At 41.3% G+C, this 23,396-nt stretch overlaps 1 protein-coding gene and 1 long non-coding RNA gene across 8 annotated transcripts in view; one reads left to right on the forward strand and one right to left on the reverse strand.

The window, feature by feature from the left end:
- The window catches only part of LOC140729690 (uncharacterized), a 259,922-nt gene extending 252,430 nt beyond the window's left edge, over positions 1-7,492 (forward strand). For all 3 annotated transcript variants that reach the window (XR_012099399.1, XR_012099398.1, XR_012099400.1), the window contains 2 exons: positions 4,598-4,693; positions 6,230-7,492. This is a non-coding gene — a long non-coding RNA (uncharacterized lncRNA). The remainder of the gene's footprint in view (positions 1-4,597; positions 4,694-6,229) is intronic.
- Positions 1-23,396, reverse strand: part of nav2a (neuron navigator 2a) — a 982,776-nt gene that overhangs the window by 386,177 nt on the left and 573,203 nt on the right. For all 5 annotated transcript variants that reach the window (XM_073049760.1, XM_073049759.1, XM_073049758.1 and 2 more), the window contains exon 2: positions 9,355-9,472. In XM_073049760.1, coding sequence (XP_072905861.1) covers positions 9,355-9,472 — 118 coding nt within the window. The remainder of the gene's footprint in view (positions 1-9,354; positions 9,473-23,396) is intronic.

The following is a 23,396-nucleotide window of genomic DNA, read 5'->3' on the forward strand; positions in this document are numbered from 1 at the left end:
GTGTTGTTATATGTATAAGAGGAGTGACTGAGTGCCTTTATGTACATAGTTTGCAATAATTATCTAGTCCATGAAGATTTGTGGGCAAACTGTAGCAAGCCACATTAGACAAGACACAGCAGCGCAGTTTGTCCATTTGGAGCATCAAGTCTGCTCCGCCATTCCACCATGGCTTATTTATTAACCCTCTCAACCCCATTCTCCTGTCTTTTTTCCTGTAAGCTTTGACACCCTTACTAATCAAGAACCTATCAACCTCCGCTTTAAATACACGTAATGACTTGGCCTTCACAGCCAGCTGTGGCAATGAATTCCACAGATTCACTACCCTCTGGCTAAAGAAATTCCTCCTCATTTCTGCTCTGAAGGGACATTCCTTGTATTCTGACGTGGTGCCCTCTGGTCCTAGACTCCCCCACTATTGGAAACATCCTCTCCACATCCACTCTATCTAGGCTAGGGGTTCCCAAACCTTTTTTTATGCCCCTGACCAATACTATTAAGCAAGAGGTCTGTGAGGAACGCCCGAAAGCCCTTCAATAGAGGTTTCAATGTGATCCCCTTTGCTCACGTTCATATATTCTGCAAGCGAAAAAACATAAACTAAAAGATCAAAACATGAGTGATATGATGCAATTGAGTTTATTTCAGTCATTTAACAAGTGATGTTATCTTGAAGCTGGGGGAACTAAGGCAATAAAGCAAACAACCAATGTCACTGGAGTAGAAAATCAGTGGGAAATAACAACAGGCACTGATACAGCATTGTGTGGGAGAACTGTGGCAATTTGTTCCTGCAACACTGAGAAATTTTTTTTTGTCTACAAACTTGATGCATTTGTTGGTGCAAAGAGCACACTTAATTACCTTCTGTGTGGCTGTGCACACTTAGCTAGAATTTAAATTGCAATATTTTCAATTTGATGAAAAACTGCTATATATTGCACCAACGGAAAGTCAGGTCCACTAGAAAAAAAGATCACAAATTTGGCCAGATTCCTGTGGGAAAGAGCTTTTGGGTGGCTTATACCAAGAAATCAGAGCTTAACTAGGATTTGCACAATTCCTGATGGGGCCATTTTGCCTCACAACAATCAGAGGAAGGCTTCACTCACATGTCATCCACAACGTAACAACTCACAGCTGAGGAGACAGAGGCTGCAAGAGAAAGGAAATCAGTCTCCACATTCACCCAAAGTGCCATGCAAGTCTTGGTCAATGAGGTACATGTCTGGAAGGAGATCCTTTGCCCTGGGGAGTGGGGAATGAGATCAAGTATGTACAGTACATTTTAAAAGGTTGGCATGCTGGGGTTACAGAAGTGTCCTCCAAGAATCCCAACACAGTAATGTTGAAAGAAAGAGAGTTCCTACTTGTACAATGCAGATCAAAGTGAATACTATTTACACCTGCTGAATGGAAGTTGATGCTCAGACTGGCCGACGTCGGTACCCCAAACTCCGGGCTTGAGCTCTGGATTTGCTGACTGACTGACCTTCATGCCTCCTGCTTGCATGGACATCCAACTCTGGGTCCCTTCGACGTGAGACAGGCCAATATCCATGGACGTTCTTTGTTACCCGTCCGTGCTGTTGGCCTTTGAGTGTAAATGTCCTTCATTATCCATCCACATCACTGGACTTTGAACGTGGAGCAGAGGTCTGATCTCTAACTCCATGTCCCTAAAGCCTAATCAGACCCCTATTCCCACATATCACTGTCCCCAAGCCTTAACCTGACCCCCAACTCCCCTCTCTATCCCCAAAACCACAACTTGCATGTCATTTTGAGTTCTCCACTGTAACCTCAGTGTTGAGTTGCTTCAGTGTGGCTGACCATCCCTATGAACCTAGAAAAACAATTCTTATCAGGATGCAGGAATGATGTGTCCTTCCTAAAACATGGAAACCATTCTGAGGAAATACTTCACATAACACAGCAAAAGCCATACTCTGAGGGAGTGCAAAGCCTTTCTGTCCATAAATAGGTCTGGGTTCAGTGGAGATCCTTACAGTTAGACAAATACAGTCCACAGCTGCCTGCACTGCTGGAAGATCCCTGAAATCCCAATGCAACCGATATTATAGTTGTCCATCAAAGCAAATGAAATCACTTCTCTCTAAATGCAGAGGCAGAACATCCTCTGTACTGCAGCAGTGGATTTGCTGCATTAGGTTGGAAAGATCCTGCTACAAATAACTTGAGAGTTAAAGTACACCTTGACCTCAACTGGCATAACTGTGCAGTCAAAATTCCCTCTGCAAATTCTCCAAGATTAGATTCTTCATTACTGACATGTCCTTGCCTCTTGTCCCATGGTATGAAGCATTTAGCTTCGATTAACACTGGCATGGATAGAACATTGTGGTGAGTAACCATTGTGATCCAGAGAACCTTAGGTGAACTAACATGGATTATCTACAAAAGTACCTTGTACAAAAAGTATCTGACACCCAGGTGGAGGGGAGGGTAGACGTCAGAGGTAAGTTTTTTTTTAAAAAAGAGAAGGGTGAGGGTGTGGAATGCCCTGCTAGGGTCGGTGATAGACACAGATACATTAGGGGCATTTAAGAATCAGAATCAGGTTTATTATCACTGGCATGTGACGTGAAATTTGTTAACTTAGCAGCAGCAGTTCAATGCAATACATAATCCACCAGAGAAAAAATAATAAATTAAACATAATAAACAAATCAATTACATATATCGAATAGATTTTTAAAAATGTGCAACAACAGAAATACTGTATATTTAAAAAAAGGTAGTGTCCAAAGCTTCAATGTCCATTTAGGAATCGGATGGCAGAGGGGAAGAAGCTGTTCCTGAATGGCTGAGTGTGTGCCTTCAGGCTTCTGTACCTCCTACCTGATGGTAACAGTGAGAAAAGGGCATGCCCTGGGTGCTGGAGGTCCTTAATAATGGATGCTGCCTTTCTGATGTTACGCCTGTGCCCCCCCCCTCCTTTTTGAGAATCGCAAGATCTCTATTAGGTCAGGTCAGGAGACCCAGGAAATGAGAGAGAGACGTTTGGAATGTCCTGGCCCTCAGCGATACAAAGCCACGGAAGAGGTCATTGTGTTTTGGAGACGGAATTGTGTATCGAGTACTGTACTTCATGGAAGCCCTCAGGCAACGTGGGCTGGTTGGGGGATGGCATCATTCCACCCTGATTGACATCTGAGACCCCGTGAGTAGGGATAAAAGAGGGTCTGGGGAACGGCCCCTTTAGACGCACCAGAAGAAACGCTAGAAATCCTGTAACAGCAAAATAGCGAAAGCCGGTGGAAAGCCCACGTGCGTCCTTTTCCATTTGCCTCGGAATTGGTGGGCCTTGCCACGGAAGAACGGCTTTAGCTAACACAAAAGGAGAAATCAGCCCCCACCGACTCTCGAAGGATTGATATCATTAAAGGAATGGGCAAGTCTAAACCTCCGTCTCTCTCTCCAACCAAAAGCTGCAGCTTGAATGAACTTGAGTGACTTTTATATTTCCATCGGACAATACATTATCCCCTAGACAACGACAGAGCTATTTCTTAATGATTATTATTAGACCCGCGGGTTTTAGATTTAGTATTGACTACGTATATTATCTGTATGTTTGCATTGATATTATTTTTGTGTATTTCATCAATAAATACTGTTAAAAATAGTACCATCAGACCTCAACGGACCTCTCTATCTTTGCTGGTAAGTGACCCAGTTACGGGGTACGTAACACTGAGAATATAGTATTCTCAGAAAGTATAGTATTCTGAGGATTTCTAAGATATAGTATTCATATAGAATATACACAGTATATAGTATATACTGTATATATTGTATTTGTGTGACTGTATATTTACTTGCAATTTATGCGTGCTACATGTGCCTTATGCACTTGTGCTGTGTTTGACTGTTGGTGCTGTGTTTTGCACCTTGGCCCCAGAGGAACACTGTTTCATTTGGCTGTATTCTTGGGTATTCATGTATTGTTGAATGAAAATTGCGTTCAAACTTAAAATTTAAGGTGCTACATAATCCAATTGTATCAGCATGAATTGCTAGAACCAGAAGGCACAGCCTCAGAATAGAAGGCCGTACAGACATGAGGATGAATTTATTTTGCCAGAGGGTGGTAAATCTGTGGAACTGATTACCACGCACAGCTGTGGAAGCCAAGTCATTGGGTATATTTAAAGTGGAGGTTGAAGGCTTCTTGATTAGTTAGGGTGTCAAAAGTTACAGGGAGAAAACAAGAGAATGGGGTTGAGAAGGATAATAAATCAGCCATGATGAATGGCAGAGCAGGCTTGATGGGCCAAATGGCCCAATTCTGCTCCTCCGTCTTATGGTTTTGTTTCATACCACTGATCATTATCAATCTTTATTTGAAACACCCAAGATCCAAACGGGTCTTGGCAGTCTGGATGTGGAGGGGATGAGGACAACAATAATGAAACAACCAAATGTCATTTATCAGTGATAATAAACCTGATAGTCTTGTGGGAGAATCCATTTAAGACAAAGATGAGAGGAATGTTCTTCCCTTAGAGTCACTAGTCTTTGGAACTCTCTTCAAAGGGCAACTTAAGCAGAATTTTTGCTTATTTTTCAGGAAGAAGCCATTTCAATAAGCAAGGGTATTAAGGATTGACAAGACTGTGGACTTGAAGTTATGGTCAAATTCACCATGATTTTATTAAATGGCAGAGTAAGTCTGCTTTTGGATCTTCTACGTTGGTGTGCAATGAGATTGTGAGGGCAGAAGTGGCTGCTCAGAGGGAGAAACGGCTGCACGTTTCTCTGCGTATGGCCTCCATGTTCCTCTACAGTATGTATGCCAGCAGAAGTACCGATGGCATGTGGCACAATGACTCACTGGCCATTGAGTATCGCCAATGCATGACCAATGCAGGAGCTGGCAATCTGAAATAAAAGCACTAGAACTTCTCAGTCGTAAGAATGCAACTGTGGAGAATGAAAAAGAGTTAGTATTTCAAGTTTAAAAACTTTTATCAAAAATTTTTCTACATATGTCACTCAATTATTTCTTGCCAGTCACCTTTTGTATAGTTACTCTTGCACCTAGCATACCCTTACGTACATACCATCAGTCTATGTGCATAAGCCAATTCTATGCATACATGGCCACACATAAACAGTCACTTGTACATGGTGCTTAATAGGATTGCTTTTATATTTGTATTTAATGTGGTTTTTTTTTTAAGCATAGTATTTTTATGCTGCATGGGATCCAGTATAACAATCATATTGTTCTCCTTTACATTTGTGTACTGAAGAATGACAATAAACCATCTTAAATATCAAAGTACAAAGTAGGTTATTATCGTAGTATGTATACTATATACAACCTTGAGACTCGTCTCCTAACATTCAGGGTGTCAAAAGTTACGGGGAGAAAACAAGAGAATGGGGTTGAGAAGGATAATAGATCAGCCATGATGGAATGGCAGAGCAAGCTTGATGGGCCAAATGGCCTAATTCTGCTCCTAAGTCACAAAACACGGAAACCTGGCGGAACCCATTTTAAAAAAAGACTATCTAACACCCAATCTGCAGGAAAACACAAAATTGTGCTAACAATGAAAGTAAGCAAATAATACACAGAACTGAAGTTCACAAAAGTGAGTTCACAGCCACGAAGCCAGTCATCACTGCAGCCAGTCCAGGAGCCTGTTAGTTATGGGCCACAGCTTCAGTTCAGTGCAGAGACGAGTAAACCACACTGAGCAGCGAGCTGAACACTGACCCATTCCTTGCCTCGGGCCCGGATATGCTGACCTTTTCAACCCAGCCCTGCCTCTCTGATACACACTCGGGCCCAGGCCCCACTACCTTGGTTTGGCCCGCACCCGACCTTTCCAATCCGGCCCAGCACTTAAATCGGTCAAACACTGGCTCACTCCTTGCTCTTGAGCCTGGGTCCCACTGCCTTGACTCTGACTTGCCTTGCCTCGGATCTTCCTCTTCAAATCAGCTCCAAGTCTGCTAAACGTTGGCTTGTAATTCCGTTTTTAAAAAAAATATTTATCATGTACTGCTGCTGCAAAATTAACAAATTTCACGACATATGCTGGTGACATTAAACTTGATTCTGATTATTATTATCTATTATTATGTTGCTTTCTTTTTGTATTCGCACAATTCATTGTTTTACCATATTTTTTTCTAGTTTTTCATTGATTCTATTGTGTTTCTTTGTATTTACTATGATTTTTTCCCCCAGAAGAACTGCACAGAAACTGGCCCTTTGGCCCATTTAGTCCATGCCAAAACCATTTAAATTGCCTACTTGAAACGACCTGCACCGGGGACCATAGCTCTCCATATCCCTACACCCCATGTACCTATCCAATCTTCTCTTAAACGTTGAAATCAAGCTTGGATGGACCACTTGTGCTGGCAGCTCATTCTACATTCTCACAAGCCTTGAGTAAATAAGTTTTCACTCACGTTCCCCTTAAACTTCACACCTTTCACCCTTAAGCCATGACCTCTGGTTGTTGACCCATCGAACTTCAGTGGAAAAAGCCTGCTTGTGTTTGGCCCAGCTATACCCCTCATAATTCTGTATACTTCGATTAAATCTCTTCTCAATCTTCTCCGTTCTAAAGAATACAGTCCTAACCTATACAATAACTCTGATCCTCCAGACTCGACAACATCCTTGTAAATTTTCTCTGCGTTCTTCCAACCTTATTTACATCTTTCCTGTAGGGAAGTGACCAAAACTGCACACAATACTCCAAATTAGACCTCACCAATGTCTTTTACAACTTTAACATAACATTTCAAGTTCTGTACTCAATACATTGACTTATGAAGGCGAATATGCCTTTACAACCCCATCTACCTGTGATACCACTATCAACGAATCACATACCTGTATTCTTAGATCTCTTTGTTCTACCACACTCCTCAGTGCCCTACCATTCACTGAGTAAGGCCTACCCTGGTCGGTCCTACCGAAGTGCAAAACCTCACACTTGTCTGCATTAAATTCCAACTTTCATTATTCAGCCCATTTTTCCAGCTGATGCAGATCCACGATAGCCTCCCCCGCTGTCCACTACACCCCCAATCTTGCAAATTTGCTGATCCAGTTAACCACATCATCCAAGATCATTGATACAGATGACAAACAACAAAGGACCCTGCTACAATCCCTGCAGCACACCACAAGTCCCAGGCCTCCAGTTAGAGAGGCAACCCTCTATGATTACATTCTGGTTTCTCCCACAAGGACAATATCTAATCCAATTTACTACTTCAACCTGGTTGCTGAGCAACTAAACCTTTTTGACCAACCTCCCATGCTGGACCTTATCAAATACCTCACTAAAATCCACGTAGACAATATCCACTGCCTTGCCTTCATACACTTTCCTGGTAACTTCCTTGAAAAGCTAAGATTGTCTATCCAACTACTTAAATATCTGGCCAGTTAGTATATCTTCCAATAACTTTCCCATAACTGATGTCAAACTCACTGGCCTACTATTTCCTAGTTTAAGTTTAGAGCCTTTCTTAAGCAGCGGAACAACATCGGCGATCCTCCAATCCTCTGGTACCTCTCCTGTCGCTAAGGATGTTTTAAATATTGCTGCTCTTGCCTCCCAGAGGGGCTGAGAGGACACCTTGTCAGGACCTAGGGATTTATCCATCCTGATTTGCCTTAGGTTGCATACACTTCCTCCTCTGCAGTCTGTACGGGGTCCATGAAGTTGATGCCGCTTTGCCTCACTTCTATAGACTCTGTATCCATCTCCCGAGAAAATACAGGTACAAAGAATGTATTTAAGATCTCCTCCCTCTGTTTTGGCTCCACACATGGATCACTATACAGGTCTTACAGAGGACCAATTTTGTCCCTAGCAATTCTTTTGCTCTCAACATACAATACCTATAGAATCCCTTAGGATGCTCCTTCACTTTGTCAGCTTGGGCAATTTCATGCCTTCTTTTAGCCCTCCTGATTTTGTTCTGAAGTGTTCTCTTGCATTTCTTATACTCCATAAGCACTTCATTTGTTCCTACTTGCCTATACCTGCTATGCACTTCCTTTTTTTCCCTCTTAACCAGGGCCTCAATTTCTCTTGAAAAACCATGGTTCCCTACACTTGTTATCTTTACCATTTATTCTGACAGGCACTTGTAAGCTTTGGACTCTCAAAATTTTGTTTTTGAAGAACTCCACCTTTTCAAGTACATCTTTGCCAGAAAACAGCCTGTTCCAATCCACACTTGCCAGATCATTTCTGATACCATCAAAATTGGACTTTCTCTGATGTAGAATCTCAACCTATGGACCAGACCGATCTCTTTGCACATTTACTTTGAAACTAATGGCATTGTGGTCACTGGATGCAAAGTGTTTCTCTACACAACCTTCTGTCACCTGCCCATCTCATTCCCCATTAGCAGATCCAGTATTGCACACGCTGTTGTTGGGACTTCTACGTACTGATGAAAGAAACTTTGATAAACTGTATCTCATATAGTCCTTTTACAGTATGGGATTCCCAGTCAATATGTGGAAAGTTAAAATCACCTACTGTAATAACCTTATGTTTCCTGCAAAAGTCTGTGATCTCTTTACAAATTTGTTCCTCTAAATCCCTAGGATTATTGGGTGGTCTGTAATATAGCCCCATTAATGTTGTCATACCCTTCTTATTTCTCAGTTCCACCAATAACACCTCACTGGTTGAGTTCTCCATTCTGTCCTGATGAAGGACTGCTGTAAAGTTTTCCCGAACTAGTCACGCCAACCCTCCTTCTTTAATCCCTCCCACTCTGTTACTTTAAAATCAACAGAACCCCGGAATACTGAGCTGCCATTTCTGCCCCTCCTGCAACCAAGTCTCCCTGATGACTACAATGTCATAACTCCAGGTGTTGATCCATGCCCTGAGCCCATCTGCCTTTCCTACGATACCCCTTGAATTGAAATATAGGCAGCTCAGGACACTAGTCACTCCATGCTCAACCCTCTGACTTTGTCTGAGGTCTTACCAATATCTGCCTCCACAATCTCTCCACTAACTGTTCTAGCACTCTGGTTCCCATCCCCCTGCCACTCTGGTTTCAACCCCACTGTGCCACATTAACAAACCTTCCCACCGAGATATTATTACCCCTCCAGTTCAGGTGTAAACCACCACTTCTGTACAGGTCCCACCTTCTCTGGAAGAGAACCCAATGATCCAAAAATCTTCTGATGATAAATTTACTTTTGAACTTTGAAATTATTTAACTTTGCAGCATTTGAAACAAAATGCGCTAAGCAAGTATCTTCTTCCCCACCCCACCAAAAAAGACTCTACCAATGATGGGAGAGGCAGCACATACCCACAACCTGGATGATCTCAGCCAGTAGCACCCCATCCGTCACATCCTGCTGTAGGTCTCTGATGAGCCGCTTGTGGCCGGACTTTGCCAGGTAATGATTGGCCCAGTCGGTGTAAATCTGTAACAAATTGAGGTTCAATATTACCCAAGTTATAAGGAAAGGTTGAATAGGTAGATACTTTATTCCCTAGAGCACAGGAGAGGAAGAGGGGATTTGATAGAGGACAACAGCGTGGAACGAGCTGCCAGTGGAAGTGGTGGATACAGGTTTACTTTTAACATTTAAAAGAAATTTTGATAGGTCTATGGATGATAACAGTATGGAGAGCTATGGACCAGGTGCAGGTCGATAGAACTCGACAAAATTATAGTTTGGCACACCCTACTCCTTCAGTGTCATCAAGAAGACATGGCTGCAATCATCATGAGGAAACAATGGAGATGGGTTGGGCACGCGATGAGAGCACCATAAAAGGTGGAGGAAACACGGAAGACCAAAGACAACTTGGCGCCATACCGTGGAGGCAGAAATGAGGACCTTGGACCACTCCTGAGGCACAATAGAGAAGATGGCCAAGGACAGTCAGAGATGGAGGACCTTCATTGCTGCCCTGAGTGCCAGTGGTATAATGGGCTATAAGTAAGTAAGTACGTACAGACTAAATGGGCTGAAAGACCTGTTTCGATGCTGAACTGTTCTTTGACTCTATGACTCCTTTCATTTCATTCATTCTATCAGTTCAGTGACTCAATACAGTGTGCGCTCGATAGCAAAGCAAGTAAGTGAGCACTAAGCAAGTAATGGATCGCCTTCAATTAAAAGCTTGAATTTCAAGTGGAGTTTGTCAGAAATACACTCAAACTTGCAGCGCATTCACATTCCGATCACTGTGCTGCATAATCAGAGTACTGTGACTGTAATTCAGCCTTTTGAGAACAGCGCCTGGAGAGAACCAAAGGAGTCCTTTAAAAAGCAGTGGCTTGTTGAGACAGGGAGATCACTCATTGATATAACAATAAAACAAGGGCCGTACACAAGTCCCTGACCTCAAATTTAACTCTGTCAGAGTAAAATCACACACATTTATATACTGCAAGTGTCTCGTGCAGTTATGGTAAAAACTCACAGAGAAGTTCAGGTATCATTCGAGACCTTATTTATTCTCGGCAAATGTGTGTTATGTATAATCTGCATCTAACACGTTTATATTGTGTGACACATTCCATTCAAATCATGCTTCTCTGTAAAGTCTACCGATGAAGACCTGCCTCCAGAATATATATATATACACACACACACACACACACACTCACACTCACTCTTATGCGCAGCCACCCACCCATCTATGTGCAAGTGTGTTTCATTTACATTTCATGAATTCCTTCCAACAATGACTTTTCAGGCTTGCAGTAATGAGCTTTCTCTATATTCAAGAGCATTTAATATTTTGGCATCATTAATATTTTGCGTGTTACAATAAGCCTCATGCATTCAAACAGCCTGGAAACATTCCAGGATTATCTCTGTTCAATTTTGGCTCAGGGAAGTTAATTTCAAATTGTGTATTTTGCTTTTTCTCAGGCGTTTTATACAACTTGTCTATCATTAGAAAAGAGTTTGCGTGTGGCAGATTCAGCTATGGAGTCCAGATGGGTTACAGTTAACATTCTAGTGTTCCTTGCACACCTTAACAATATTACAATGAACCCAAAAGATTCTCAAGATGCTGGAAATCCAGAGACATAAAATGCTGGAAGAAGTCATCAAGTCAGGCAGCATCTATGGAGAGGACGAAAGAGGTGACATTTTAGGGCGAGCCCCTTCATCAGGATTCAATACAAGGATGTTTTTCCACTGTGGAAGGCACCACAGCTTCTCTTCTGTCAGCTCAACTACTATTCTCTTTTGCAGTGGTCTTTAAACTGAAACTGGGTGAGGGTTGATTCATGAGGTCACAATGGGATTCTTCAGGTGACCGTGGTATTTGTCCAGTGAGTACTACTGACAGATTTAAAATCAACCCTGTTTTGTCACCTCAGTCACTCACTGGACTGTAAAAACAGCTGCCCTGCAACTCTTCGACACTCCTCCCTCCTCTCAGATTCCTTCTTCTCCAGCCCTTGACTTTTCCCAACCACCTGGCTTAACCTATCACCTTCCAGCTAGCCTCCTTTCCCTCCCCCCGCCTTTTTATTCTGGTGTTTTCCTCCTTCTTTCTCAATCCCAATGAAGGGTCTTGGCTCAGAACATCAACTGTCCATTCATTTTCATAGACGATGCCCGGCCTACTGAGTTCCTCCAGTATTTTGTGTGTATTATAAAACTGTTTACATTGTAAATACATGCTGGTATTTATGTATTTATGCATTCTTTATTCCATATCTGTACTTCAATTCAATTGTCATTCAACCATACACAATATACACCACTAAACAAAAGCTCATACTTTAAACTCTAACTTACTTTTATATAATTCCTTATTCTTTAGAATTGTTGAAGTTGTTGATTTTTGTTGCACGTTGCACAAACACCCCACAGCAAACTCCTAATACATGTAAATTTATATGGTGAAGAAAGTTGATCTTTGATCTTCCTAGCACAGAAACAAGTCTAAGCCATTCGTATCGCGGATGCCTCAGAGAGACACCAAGTGCTGGGTTTGTCAACTGAATTCCAGGGGAATAAGTGAAGCGGTAAGAGTAGAGGCAAGATTCAGAAGAAGCTGATTAGATTTACACAGGGTTTTAATAAATAAAAAAATAACAGCAATTGTTTGGAATGGTTTGAATGTCAATAACCAGATAATATTACACTACAGTTAATATTACTAGCAAAAAAAAAGCTGTGACAATATGAGTTTTTTTTCCACAATGCAGTGAAGTTAAACAATCATAGGTAATGCTCAAGATGGTACTAGGAGCTCATTCAGTTGTATAAAAGAGAATTGAATATGTACTTGGAAAAAGAAGTTTTGAAAATGGTTTATTATTGCCACCTGTACCGAGGTATAATGAACTGGTCTTGCATACCATCCAATACAGATCAATTATTATAGCAGTGCAGAAGGTCATAATACAAGGCAAAGCAATATGAATGCAGAATAAAGTGTTACTGAGAACAGGAAAATGAGATTGGCCTTCCATATCCAGCTCAGGTAAGTATGGCCCTTTGAAAGAGCAATCCAAATTGTTCCATTACTCTGCAACTACCTTTAACATGTAAACTCACACAAAATGCTGGAGGAACTCAGCAGGTCAGGCAGCATCTACGGCAAGGAATAAACAGTTGACATTTCAGGCTGAGACCGGTTAAGGGTCTCGGCCCCGAATGTCAACAGTTTATTCCGCTCCATGAATGCTGCTCGGTTCCTCCAGTATTCTGTCTGTTGCACTGGATTTCCAGCATCTGCAGAATCTCGAGTTATAACCTGCAAAATATTCCTTTTCAAGGATATAGTCAATTTCCTTCTAATATTCATGACTGGATCAGCTCCTTAAATGCTGTCAATGTCTTATGGACTGTGTCGTCTCAATGCATCGAAATTCCTCATCTTCACTCTAGTTCTTTTACTGTGAACTTTAGCAGCAGGTAATCTGGTTACTGGCTTCCTGCCTTTGGAAGCATTTGCTCTCCAGTTCATCCAAACCTTTTATAATTCCAACACCTCTTTTCAAAACTTTCCTTTACCATTTATGCACAAGAAGATAATCCCAGTTCTCCCTATGCTCCCCACATAAACGGTCTGTCAACCCTGGCATCAGTTTTGCATTTTGCGTCCAATGTTTGAAATTAATCATCTTAAATTTATTCTGGAAAGCATTTGTTTCATGGAGGTCCTGGCTAATGTAACCCTGAAACCCTTCCAGCACCATAATTATTTGTGGCAGACTGAAGGACAAAGCATTGTTTTAGCTATAGGAGCAGTAGTTGATGCGTCCCATGAGTCCCATTCAAACATTTCTTTTTATCCCAATTTAACAACAAATTAATGGCCACCTCTGAAATCAATCTCCTGGTCACTATCTGAAATAGATTTCACAGCCAGCAATAAATGAAAAGATAATTTATACTATAGGGTAAAGCACACAGGAAAAGCCCTCCCCGTAACAAGAAAGCAGCACCCATCATAGAGGACCCCCACCATTCAGGCCATGCTTTCTTCTCTCTGCTGCCATCGGGAAGGAGGGACAGGACCTTTCGGTCCCACACCACCAAGTTCAGGAACAGTTATTACCCTTCAACCATAAGGCTCCTGAACCAGTGTGGATAACTTCTCGCACCTCAAAACTAAACTGATTCACAACTTAAGGACTCATATTTAAGGACTCAGCAACTCATCTTCTCAGTATTATTTATTTATTATTATTATTATTATTATGATGTCTTTTTTGTATTTGCACAGCTTGCCTTCTTTTGCACTTTGGCTGTCAGTCTTTGTGTGTAGTTTTTCATTGATTCTATTGTATCTCTTTGTTATACTGTGAATGCCTGTAAGAAAATGAATCTCAGGGTAGTGTATGGTGATATATACATATTCTGATAATAAATTTACTTTGAACTTTGCCTCCAAGAGGACCACAACCTTTTTGTGGTTTAGAGGCTTGTGTGCCTCAGTGACCCGGCGAGCTAAGTTGCCTGGTCTTTATGCTTTGGCTCTTGGTAGGGTCACCCATGCCAAACATGTCAAAGGGTAGAGCCCAGATTAAGGGTGATCTACCAATCCCCAAGGATTGGGAGTTCAGCTCAGGGCTAATAATCCTGACTGGTCAAAGCAAACTGGTATGGAAACAGCAATGTCCTTCTACATCTGAGTGCGATAGTATTCCAGAGTCTCCACCCAGGACTTGCATGGCTGACAGTAGTGAAAACCAAGAAGAAGCTACTGACACAATGAATGAAGCCCTGAATACCACCAAGATCAAGACCAAAACTGGTTTCTGGAATATATAAACAATGTATAACAACTAACTGCAGAAATGAGTCGTTACAACCTATATGTGCCGGGCATCAGTGAAAGCAGATGGACAAGGTCTGGCAGACTAATGGCTGCAATCGGTGAAGCAGTTTTATACTCAGGAAGGGAAGATGGTTAGTATCACGATGGCATAGCTGTCATTTTGATGAAAGGCTTTGAGAAGTGCCTGCTGGAGTGGAAACCAATTAACTGCAGATGAGAGTCAGGCTGCAAGGGACACAAGTGAACATGATTGTGATCTGGTGTTGTGCTCCAACTAGCGACAGTGACATTGAAGAAAAGGACATCTTCTATAGACAGCTGCAATCAGAGATAGAGTTAACATCACACCATGACATAACCATCGTCATGGGAGATCCAAATGCAGCAGTTAGAAATAACAAGTCACACTTTTTACTAGAGTCAGGGGAACGTATGGAGGTGGGATGATGAACAACAAAGGTAGAATTCTAGGCCATGAACAATTTGGTCATAGGAGTGACTTTCTTTCCACACCGTGAAATCCACCAACTGACATGGTGCTCACCCAATGGACGCAAGAACCACCAAATTGACCATTTGATGATCGATGGTATGTGGTGACAATCCGCACAGGATGTAAAGGTGAAGAGAGGAGCAGATACTGCAAATGTTCACCACCTTGTTGTAGCAGTGATGAAACACAAGCCGAGAAGCAGAGCGACCAGGATACATGTACAAAGTCTGTTTGATGCTGAGAAGCTAAAGGATACTAATGCGAGAACTGCCTTCACCACTCATCTTCAGAGCAGATTTCAGGCTTGTAAGACCTTGATAAAGATATATCAGTAGTCAAGATCGACGCAATGTGGAAATGGATTACGTCAGTCTTCAAGGAGAGCAGCAAGGCTTTTCTAGGATACCGAACTGGAAAGAAGAATAAAGAATGGATACAGCAGGAAATATGGACAATCTTAGAAGGAAAGGTAAAATTAAGAATAAAATACCAGGTGCAAAGTCAATATGACTTCAACTAGCATACACAAAGCTAAGAAAGTGAAGAGACTTGAAAGAAAGGATTAAGAGAGTCTACATGGAATACCCTGCAGTGCAGCCCAAAGAAGCAGTCAATTGAGCTGACCAGGAAAATATATACAGGATTTCAGAATTGGTATGCGGAAAGTTCCATGCCAGATCCAGTGGTCCTGAGAGAGAGAAGAATGGTCTGCTTTTGACAACAGAGAAAGACCACCACCAGATGAAGATCCTAACATACAAGAGGCAGCAGAAAACCTCGACATCAACACAGATCCACTCAAGAAAGAAGAGATTGTTGCTGCGATTAAATCGCTGAAGGACAGCAAATCTCTAGGACAAGTCAATTTTAACACTGAACTGTTCAAAGCTTAACCAAAAGTTGCAACAGCCATCCTGGAACCACTGTTTACTATAATCTGGGAACAGAACCAACATCCAAGGACTTGTTAGAGTTCCTAAGAAAGAAGTGCCAAGTGATTGCAACAACTGGCATGGCATCACATTTTTGTCAGTGACCAGCAAGATTCTAGCCAAAGTCATCGTCCAACAGATTATAGATGCTATCAATGTGTGCTTGAGGAAGGAGCAAGCTGTCCTCAGGAAGAACAGAGGCTGTGTTGACCAGATCTTCACACTGCATAATATCAGAGCAGTGCACAGAGTGGCAGAGACAACTGTGTGTAAATTTCGTGGACTTTGAAAACGTTTTCAAAAGCATCCACAAGGAGAGCCTCCAGCAAGTTCTCAGATCATACAGGATGCCTTCCAAAATTGCCCAACTCTTCCAGAGTTTTATGCTAACTTCACCTGCACAGTGAGAGAGAGTGACTTGAACTTTGAAGTCAAGACTGGAGTCAGGCAAGGTTGCACAATGTTGTTTAACCTGGTGATTGACTGAGTTATGAGGCAAATAAAAAAACAATGCAAGATAAGCAGAGCAGCATTTGGTTCACTACTGTTCACTACTTTGGAAGACTTTGTCTTTGTGGTTGACCTCGCATTACTATCACATAAACACCAGCACATGCAGGAGAAAATCCAGCGGCCGTGTACCTTCGGTGAACAGGTTGGACTCAGAGTCAGCCAGAGTAAGACTGAGAACTGACCCTCAACGTAGCATCTCCTCCTCCCATCAAGGCATCGGCTTACCCAGAACCAGCAGATTCACTTACCTGGACAGCAGCATTCAGCAAGATGGAGGGACCAAGGACAACATCCAGTGGAGACTCAGCAAAGCTAGAAATGTCTTCAGATTAATGAGCAACATATGGGGATCAACCAAGTGCAGTATAACACCAAGGTGAAGCTGTACCAGTGTTGTGTTCTGTCCACACGCTCAAAATGCTGACGCACGACAGAGAGTGACCTTGCAAAGCTGTTATCATTCCACATCACAAACCACCATATCTTCTAGCCAAGAAAGATCTCCAACCACTCCCTCTTCCTTCAGTGTCATCAAGCGGACATGGCCACAATTATCTCGAGGAAGCGTTGAAGATGGATTAGCCATGTGATGAGAAGAGAAGTCAAATCTGTCATCAAGACAGGACTTTACTGGACCCCTGAAAGGCAGAAGAAGCATGGGAATCCAAAGACAACTTGGTGCTACACCACAGAGACAGAAATGAGGACCCTGAACACAGCTGGGGCACGAGAGATAGCCAAGGACAGATGGATTCAAAGTACATTTATTTTTAAAGAATGTATAAATTATACAACTTTGAGATTTGTCACATTCATTTCTGCCCTAAACGCCAGGGCATATGGACAGTAAGTACGTTTGAAAGTTTGAATGAACTGTGAGCAACTTTTTAATAAATACAAAGCACTCCATATGTCAGTTTAGATCAGAGAAAAATGTTACATTACTGACATCACCATGAAATTTGTATTAATGGCTCACATTTGGCAAGAAGCTAAAATTTAAATTCCTTGTGTCTTTAAGGAGTATTTCTAGGTTTCTGGTGAGTTACTGGATCATGCAGACTGGGGAAGCACTATCACAGTACCAGCAACCTGGGTTCAATTCTTACCACCGCCTGTGAAGAGTTTATACGTTCTTTTGCATGATTACGTGGGTTTCCTCTGGGTGCTCCGGTTTCCTCCCACATTCCAAAGACATACAGGCTAGTAGGTTAATTGCTCACATGGGTGTAATTGGGTGCCACATGCTTATTGGGTGGAAGGACCTGTTACCGTGCTGTGTCTCAAAGTAAATAAATAAATCTAAGATTTGGATGCTGAAGCAGGGTGAAGGAATTGTTCTTGTTCTCACTCTGGGTGTGGGAGGCAGAACCAGAGGCTCCCATTCCGATGGTCCATAAATCATCAGCAGGGGAAGGTATTCATATGACAACACTGGGCTTCCCCATGTTGAATCTCAGTGTAAAATGACCAGCGTACACTTTCTCCTGAAAATGGGCCCACTTGAAGAAATAAAGACTTACTTTCCACATCATCTTTGACTAACTCGGGATGTCTCTATGTGCATTCTTACCAATTACATCTATTTTTAGTGTGCTTACAATTGCAGTGCAGGAACTGCAACCAACAAAGTTTAAAACACTGCAAAATTCCACACGGTGCAAGATGGCATTAACCAGACAACCTGTTTAATGTCGATGAAAGGATGAATTTAGACCAGGACACGAAAGAGAACTCTCCTGCTTTTCGTCACAGGTTATCTTCCCAAAGGGGAACAAGGAAACCCACATTCTTGTTTTGTGATAATAGTACCAGTGACATCATACCGTCTTACATAAACACTCACCTCACACTTCTATCAACCTGACAATCCTCAGGCCAGGCTACTCAGGGACTTGTGTTAATAACATACGCTGGATTGTACCTACTGTATATGTGCTGTGTCTGACTATATGTACTTTGGCCCCAGAGGAACAATGTTTAATTTAGCAATATACATGTGAATGATTATTTGCTTAGAGATACAGTGCAATAACAGGCTCTTCCGTCCCAGCAAAGCGCGCGGCCCAGCAACCCATCTATTTTCCTCGAGCCTAATCACAAGACAATTTACAGTGACTAACCTACTGACCAGTACATCTTTGTGGGTCGTGGGAGGAAATTGGAGCACCCAGGGGAAACCGACACATTCACGGGAACAATGTACGCTGGAAATGAACTCTGAACTCGGATGCCCAAGCTGTAACAGTCGTACTAACCACTGCGCTACCACAGTGTTTGTATGACAACAGACTCGAAATTATAATTGTGTGTAAAAGACAACAGAGCAGCTTTTCATCAGTAATGCACTGAAGAACCAAACTAGGCTTTGATTTCAATTCTCTGGACTGACTTCTGAGGCGACAGTGTTACCACTGACACAAATGACCCACCCAGGCTTGAAAGCACCTTGTCTTTGGTCGCCGGCCAACATTTTGCCAATGCAGAAAATCAAAAAAATGTGTCATTCACATCACTTTGGCCTGAAATATTAACCTTTATTTTTCTTAGCAGAGATGCTACCTGACCTGCTAAGTGCTTACCAACATTTTCTGCCATTATTTCAGATTTCCATGATCTCCCTTTCTTTTTTAAAACTTTCATTCAACTTTTGTATTTTTCCTTAAGATAGTATTAGTGCAAATTGACTACCCCATGTCTTACCTTAGCAACACTTCTCCAACAGTTCAATCACACAGTGTTTTATAGTATCAATCTCATTCCACACATAGATAATGTTTCTTTTTTCAGTGACGATAAGGATATACTGCAGGTTAAGCTTTGCAGCTTCCATACAGTACCTCAGCCACACAAAGAAAAACATAGGAAATGAATTGGGAAATTACAGTCAGAGTGATTATAAGTGACTAATATTTCCTCTCATGCTAAGTATAAAGCTGATTTACTTGTTCAAATGCCTAGCCCACAAGTCATCAATGAAACTCCTGCTATCACATTTAACAGTAAAACATACCGATTTTCTTTTTGGTTTTAAAGTTCTGCATTGTGCCTAGCTGAATCTGACTCCAATAGTCTTTGCATAATATTTAGATCTGTCAGAGAAAAGGGAAGCTAATCTCTGTCAGTGAATTTACAGAGGTACTTAGCCAGCTTGGGACTTGAGCAGAAGGACAAATAAATAGGAGAGAGTTCAGAGAGATACCTTGAAGACAGCAGTTACAGCTATTGCAGGATTCCTGATCAGTACGAGAGAGGTCAAAAGCTACTTACCAATTCAAAAGATCAATCTGAATTTAAGTGGCAGGCCCCACTTCTGGAAATAAGTTTTCTGCCCCTCTCCCAAATGGCAAGCAGTATTCAACATAAATCAAACCAGCGTATGGCAAAGCAGACAAGATGTACTCAGCTGAAACTCTGAAACAATCTGTTACGTTCTCTGTATCATAACTTGCTGTGTACAAAGCACTTTCATTTACAATTACTCTGCTGGCATTACTCACGCTGGCCAACCAATACCACAAATCTCATATTACAAAGGACAGTCTATTCCTCTATCCTCAATAAAATATGCAAGCATGAGCTGTAGAATTTGAGTGCTTCTTAAAAAACAAAACCAATGCTTCTTCTAACTTTACACTTGGCTTTTGTTCCATTAAAGGTTAAACATTTTAATCTAAATAGGCCACCGATCTCAACTAGACACAAACCAAGTTTCATAAAAGGCCAATGAATGAGGTTGCTCACTCTGCATTCACCCAGATATGAGAGGGTGAGGGAACTCTGTGAGTGGGTGAACTTCTGACCAAAACTTAACATCAAGCAAGTAGCTGAGTATTTATTATACAATAAGCCTACACTAAAGTAGCATCATATGATTCACAGAATTTTAAATGCCGAAGGAATCAGGGGCTAATGGGTTAATGCTCAGAAATGAAAAAATAAGTTGTTATCTTACAGAAAGACAGAACAGGCATGAAGGGCCAAATGACCCAATCCAGCTTCTATTTCCTGCATTCCTAACAAATTCAAAGCTTAGTTCATGCTGCCAAGATGCACTTTAAACTGCATGAGGGACATATTCAAGTCAGGTCAAGTTTATATGGTTCAACCAAACAAGGCAAATGAAGGACACTATTCCATCTAAATGTTACAGTGAGGTGTTGTTGGTGGCATTTTTATATAACTGATAGGATTGGGTAAAACTGCTTACCTTCCTTAATTTCCTTACCAACTTACAATAAACAGTTTGGAGACTTAAAGTGAAAATAAACAATAACAGAAATAACTTGAGAGTTTCAGAATGGAGAAGGGCCAGGATCTCCTCTCCAAGCACCAGCTGATGTTTCAGAGAGAGTTTCCTATGCTGGCAGTGAAACAGGAGGCAAGAAATCCTATCCTTCTCATTGGCTTTACCTGCCATCTGGCAAAAATCTCACTTCCCTTCCCAAAGAAAAACAAAAACACACTTCTGCCAAGGTCAGGTCTAGAGTGAACAGGTGGACATCTTCTCCCTACACTCTTAATAGCTTTCCAACAGATGACCAGATTAACATGCACATCTGTGCCAAGCTCAAGTACTGCAAATGAAAACTTGTGGCACCAATTTTAAAGAAAACCAACAGCTCTGTAAAAATCAAGCCATTCGCTGCTTTCCCCCACTCATTCATACTTAAATTCCTGATTTATATCTATCAAAAAATAATTTTAACCACTTATTTTAATCTCCTACCGTGTTAAAATTTTCACCACAATAGATGATTTTATCCCAAGCTGGTAGACCTTGTTCTTCATCTGGAGCCATTTAATATGCTCATCTGATACTGCTGGAGATAAAACAATTCTGCAGTATAAATAGTGATTTAAAATGGCACAGCAGTATGGGGTCAAACCAAGCTCAAGACAATCTTCCATGCAGCTGAATAATTCTTCATCGCAACACTACATCACTCCTTCAAATTAACACCCACAGTACAAACGAGTCCCGCCCCAAGCTAGCCCCGCCACTAATCACCAGGTGCATCTCATTTGATCTAAGCCTGTGCTTGGCTTCTGAAAACAGAACAAACAGCCCTAATTTTGCACAGCTTTGTTGGAAAGACTGCTTCTAAACTTTATAGTCCAGCATGGTGCATTAATGTGTAAATGGCATTTGCAGGAACTCAAAGAACGAGTCAGCTTTGCCAAATGCCAATTTAAAAACATCAAAGTGAAAAAGTAAGGCTTTGGAAATTGAGACATTGGCTTGGAACAACCTAAAAGTGAGGTTGCTACCACAATATACTATACACTGGTATTCGCAAAGTTTCAAAAACATACAAAATTTCAGAAAGAGATCCATTATTTTCCAGCTATGGTACTTAAGGAAAATAATTGATTCGGTTTATACACAGTGGTATAGTTTACTTAACTATAGCAGAATGAATGAACTGTGCAGTGTATTTAATATTTCAGTAATATGGTAAATATATTGTTTGATTAAGCATTCTTTGAACTGTACTAAACTAAACTTTATGAACATTCCTAGACTGTTTCAATGGCTTGATGTTTTATATTCTGTGTTTTTCACTCATTTTTTGCCATTTGGATGATTTGGTTTTTTTCCTATGCATTGGGTGTTTGATATTTTCTTTGACTGGGCTCCATTGTGTTTCTATGTTTCGTGCCTGCCTGCGGGAAGACAAATCTCAAGGTTGTATACTGTATTCATACTTCGATAATGAATGTATTTTGAATCTCTATTGCTTATGTAATCCATTATGGGTTACATATAAGAAGTATGCGACCAGCATACATCATTATGCCATCACGTCATATGTGAGTGCCTCACCAAAGTGGAACAAATTAGACTCAATATCCTGAGTTTTCCTTTGACTAGTTTTGGTAATGATAAAACATAACAATGGCGATGAGGAGGTTTTTAAATGAATTCAAGATGGCTACCTATCTGTTGAAGTGCAACAAGACATTTCAGTTTTAATAAAATGCCTTTCTTCAGAAGGGGAGAAAGATAGTTCAGTTTAGAAAAAAAAGGCAGAAAATGGACAAAATTTGTGGTTTCATAAACAGCATGTACTGGCCGATAATAATAATTAAAATAAAGCCAAAATTGCTGACTACATTGGAAGATAGATGTGTTTGATTGCACAACAAATAACCAGATGGTGTACACTGAACAAACTGAGCAGCATTTTAAAGCAAATGGAACAGCCGGTAAGAAATGAGTTCTGGTTTTACTGAGTGCAATTGGTGAAAGAGAACACAGTAGGCTTACAAGTTTGATTGCTCCAACCAAACAAGCCAAATCAGCTTTGCTGATACCATGACTGTCATGCAGGAACATTTAGAACCAAAAACACTGTTGATTGCAGAAAGTTTTGGGTTTCATAAGCAGAATCAAAAGGCAGGGGAGTCCATTTCAGCAAGTGTGGATGAACTGAAGAAATTGTCTGAGCATTGCCAGTCCAATGCTGGGCTTAATGATGCACGGAGAGATTGTTTAGTTCGTGGAATCTCACAAGAAAACATACAATAGTGGCTCCTACCTGAAGCTCAATTCACATTTAAGAGAGCAGTTGAAATCACTGTATCAATGGAAACAGCAGCCAGAGACACAATTGAGTTGCAGTCTTGATGAAAAGTGAGTGTAAACAAAATTGCAACATCTAAACAGAACCCTGCTGGCCAGACAAATTTCATTAAGGCAGGGCTCACGTACACCAGACCAATACTGGCTTAAGGGCAAAATGTGCAGAAAATGCAATGAAGTAGGACACACACAAGCAGCATGTTGGTCAGACAAAAATAAATGGACTACTCAGGGTAGAGAAAAAGATAGAAAGTCAAGTTGAGGTTTCAAAAAAAGCATTCATTTACATTAGTGGTCACCAATCTTTTTAAGCCCAAGATCCCCTACCTCAGCCTTAGTGAAAGACAAGATCGACCTACTAAATCGTTTAGACACACGCATGTGCATGGGGCAGAAAAGACCAGAAGTAAAACTCCGCCACCCTGGAAACAGACTCTCTTTACAAACAGCTTTCCGTAGCGGGAGTACTGTTATATTACCATTATCCTAATTAGTACTACTTACTTTGATAATGCTCACATAACAACACCTTTAAGTCTATGTTTCATTATTTAATTTTA

Source organism: Hemitrygon akajei, chromosome 6 (genome assembly GCF_048418815.1).
Source record: "Hemitrygon akajei chromosome 6, sHemAka1.3, whole genome shotgun sequence".
Classification (NCBI taxonomy): Eukaryota; Metazoa; Chordata; class Chondrichthyes; order Myliobatiformes; family Dasyatidae; genus Hemitrygon; species Hemitrygon akajei.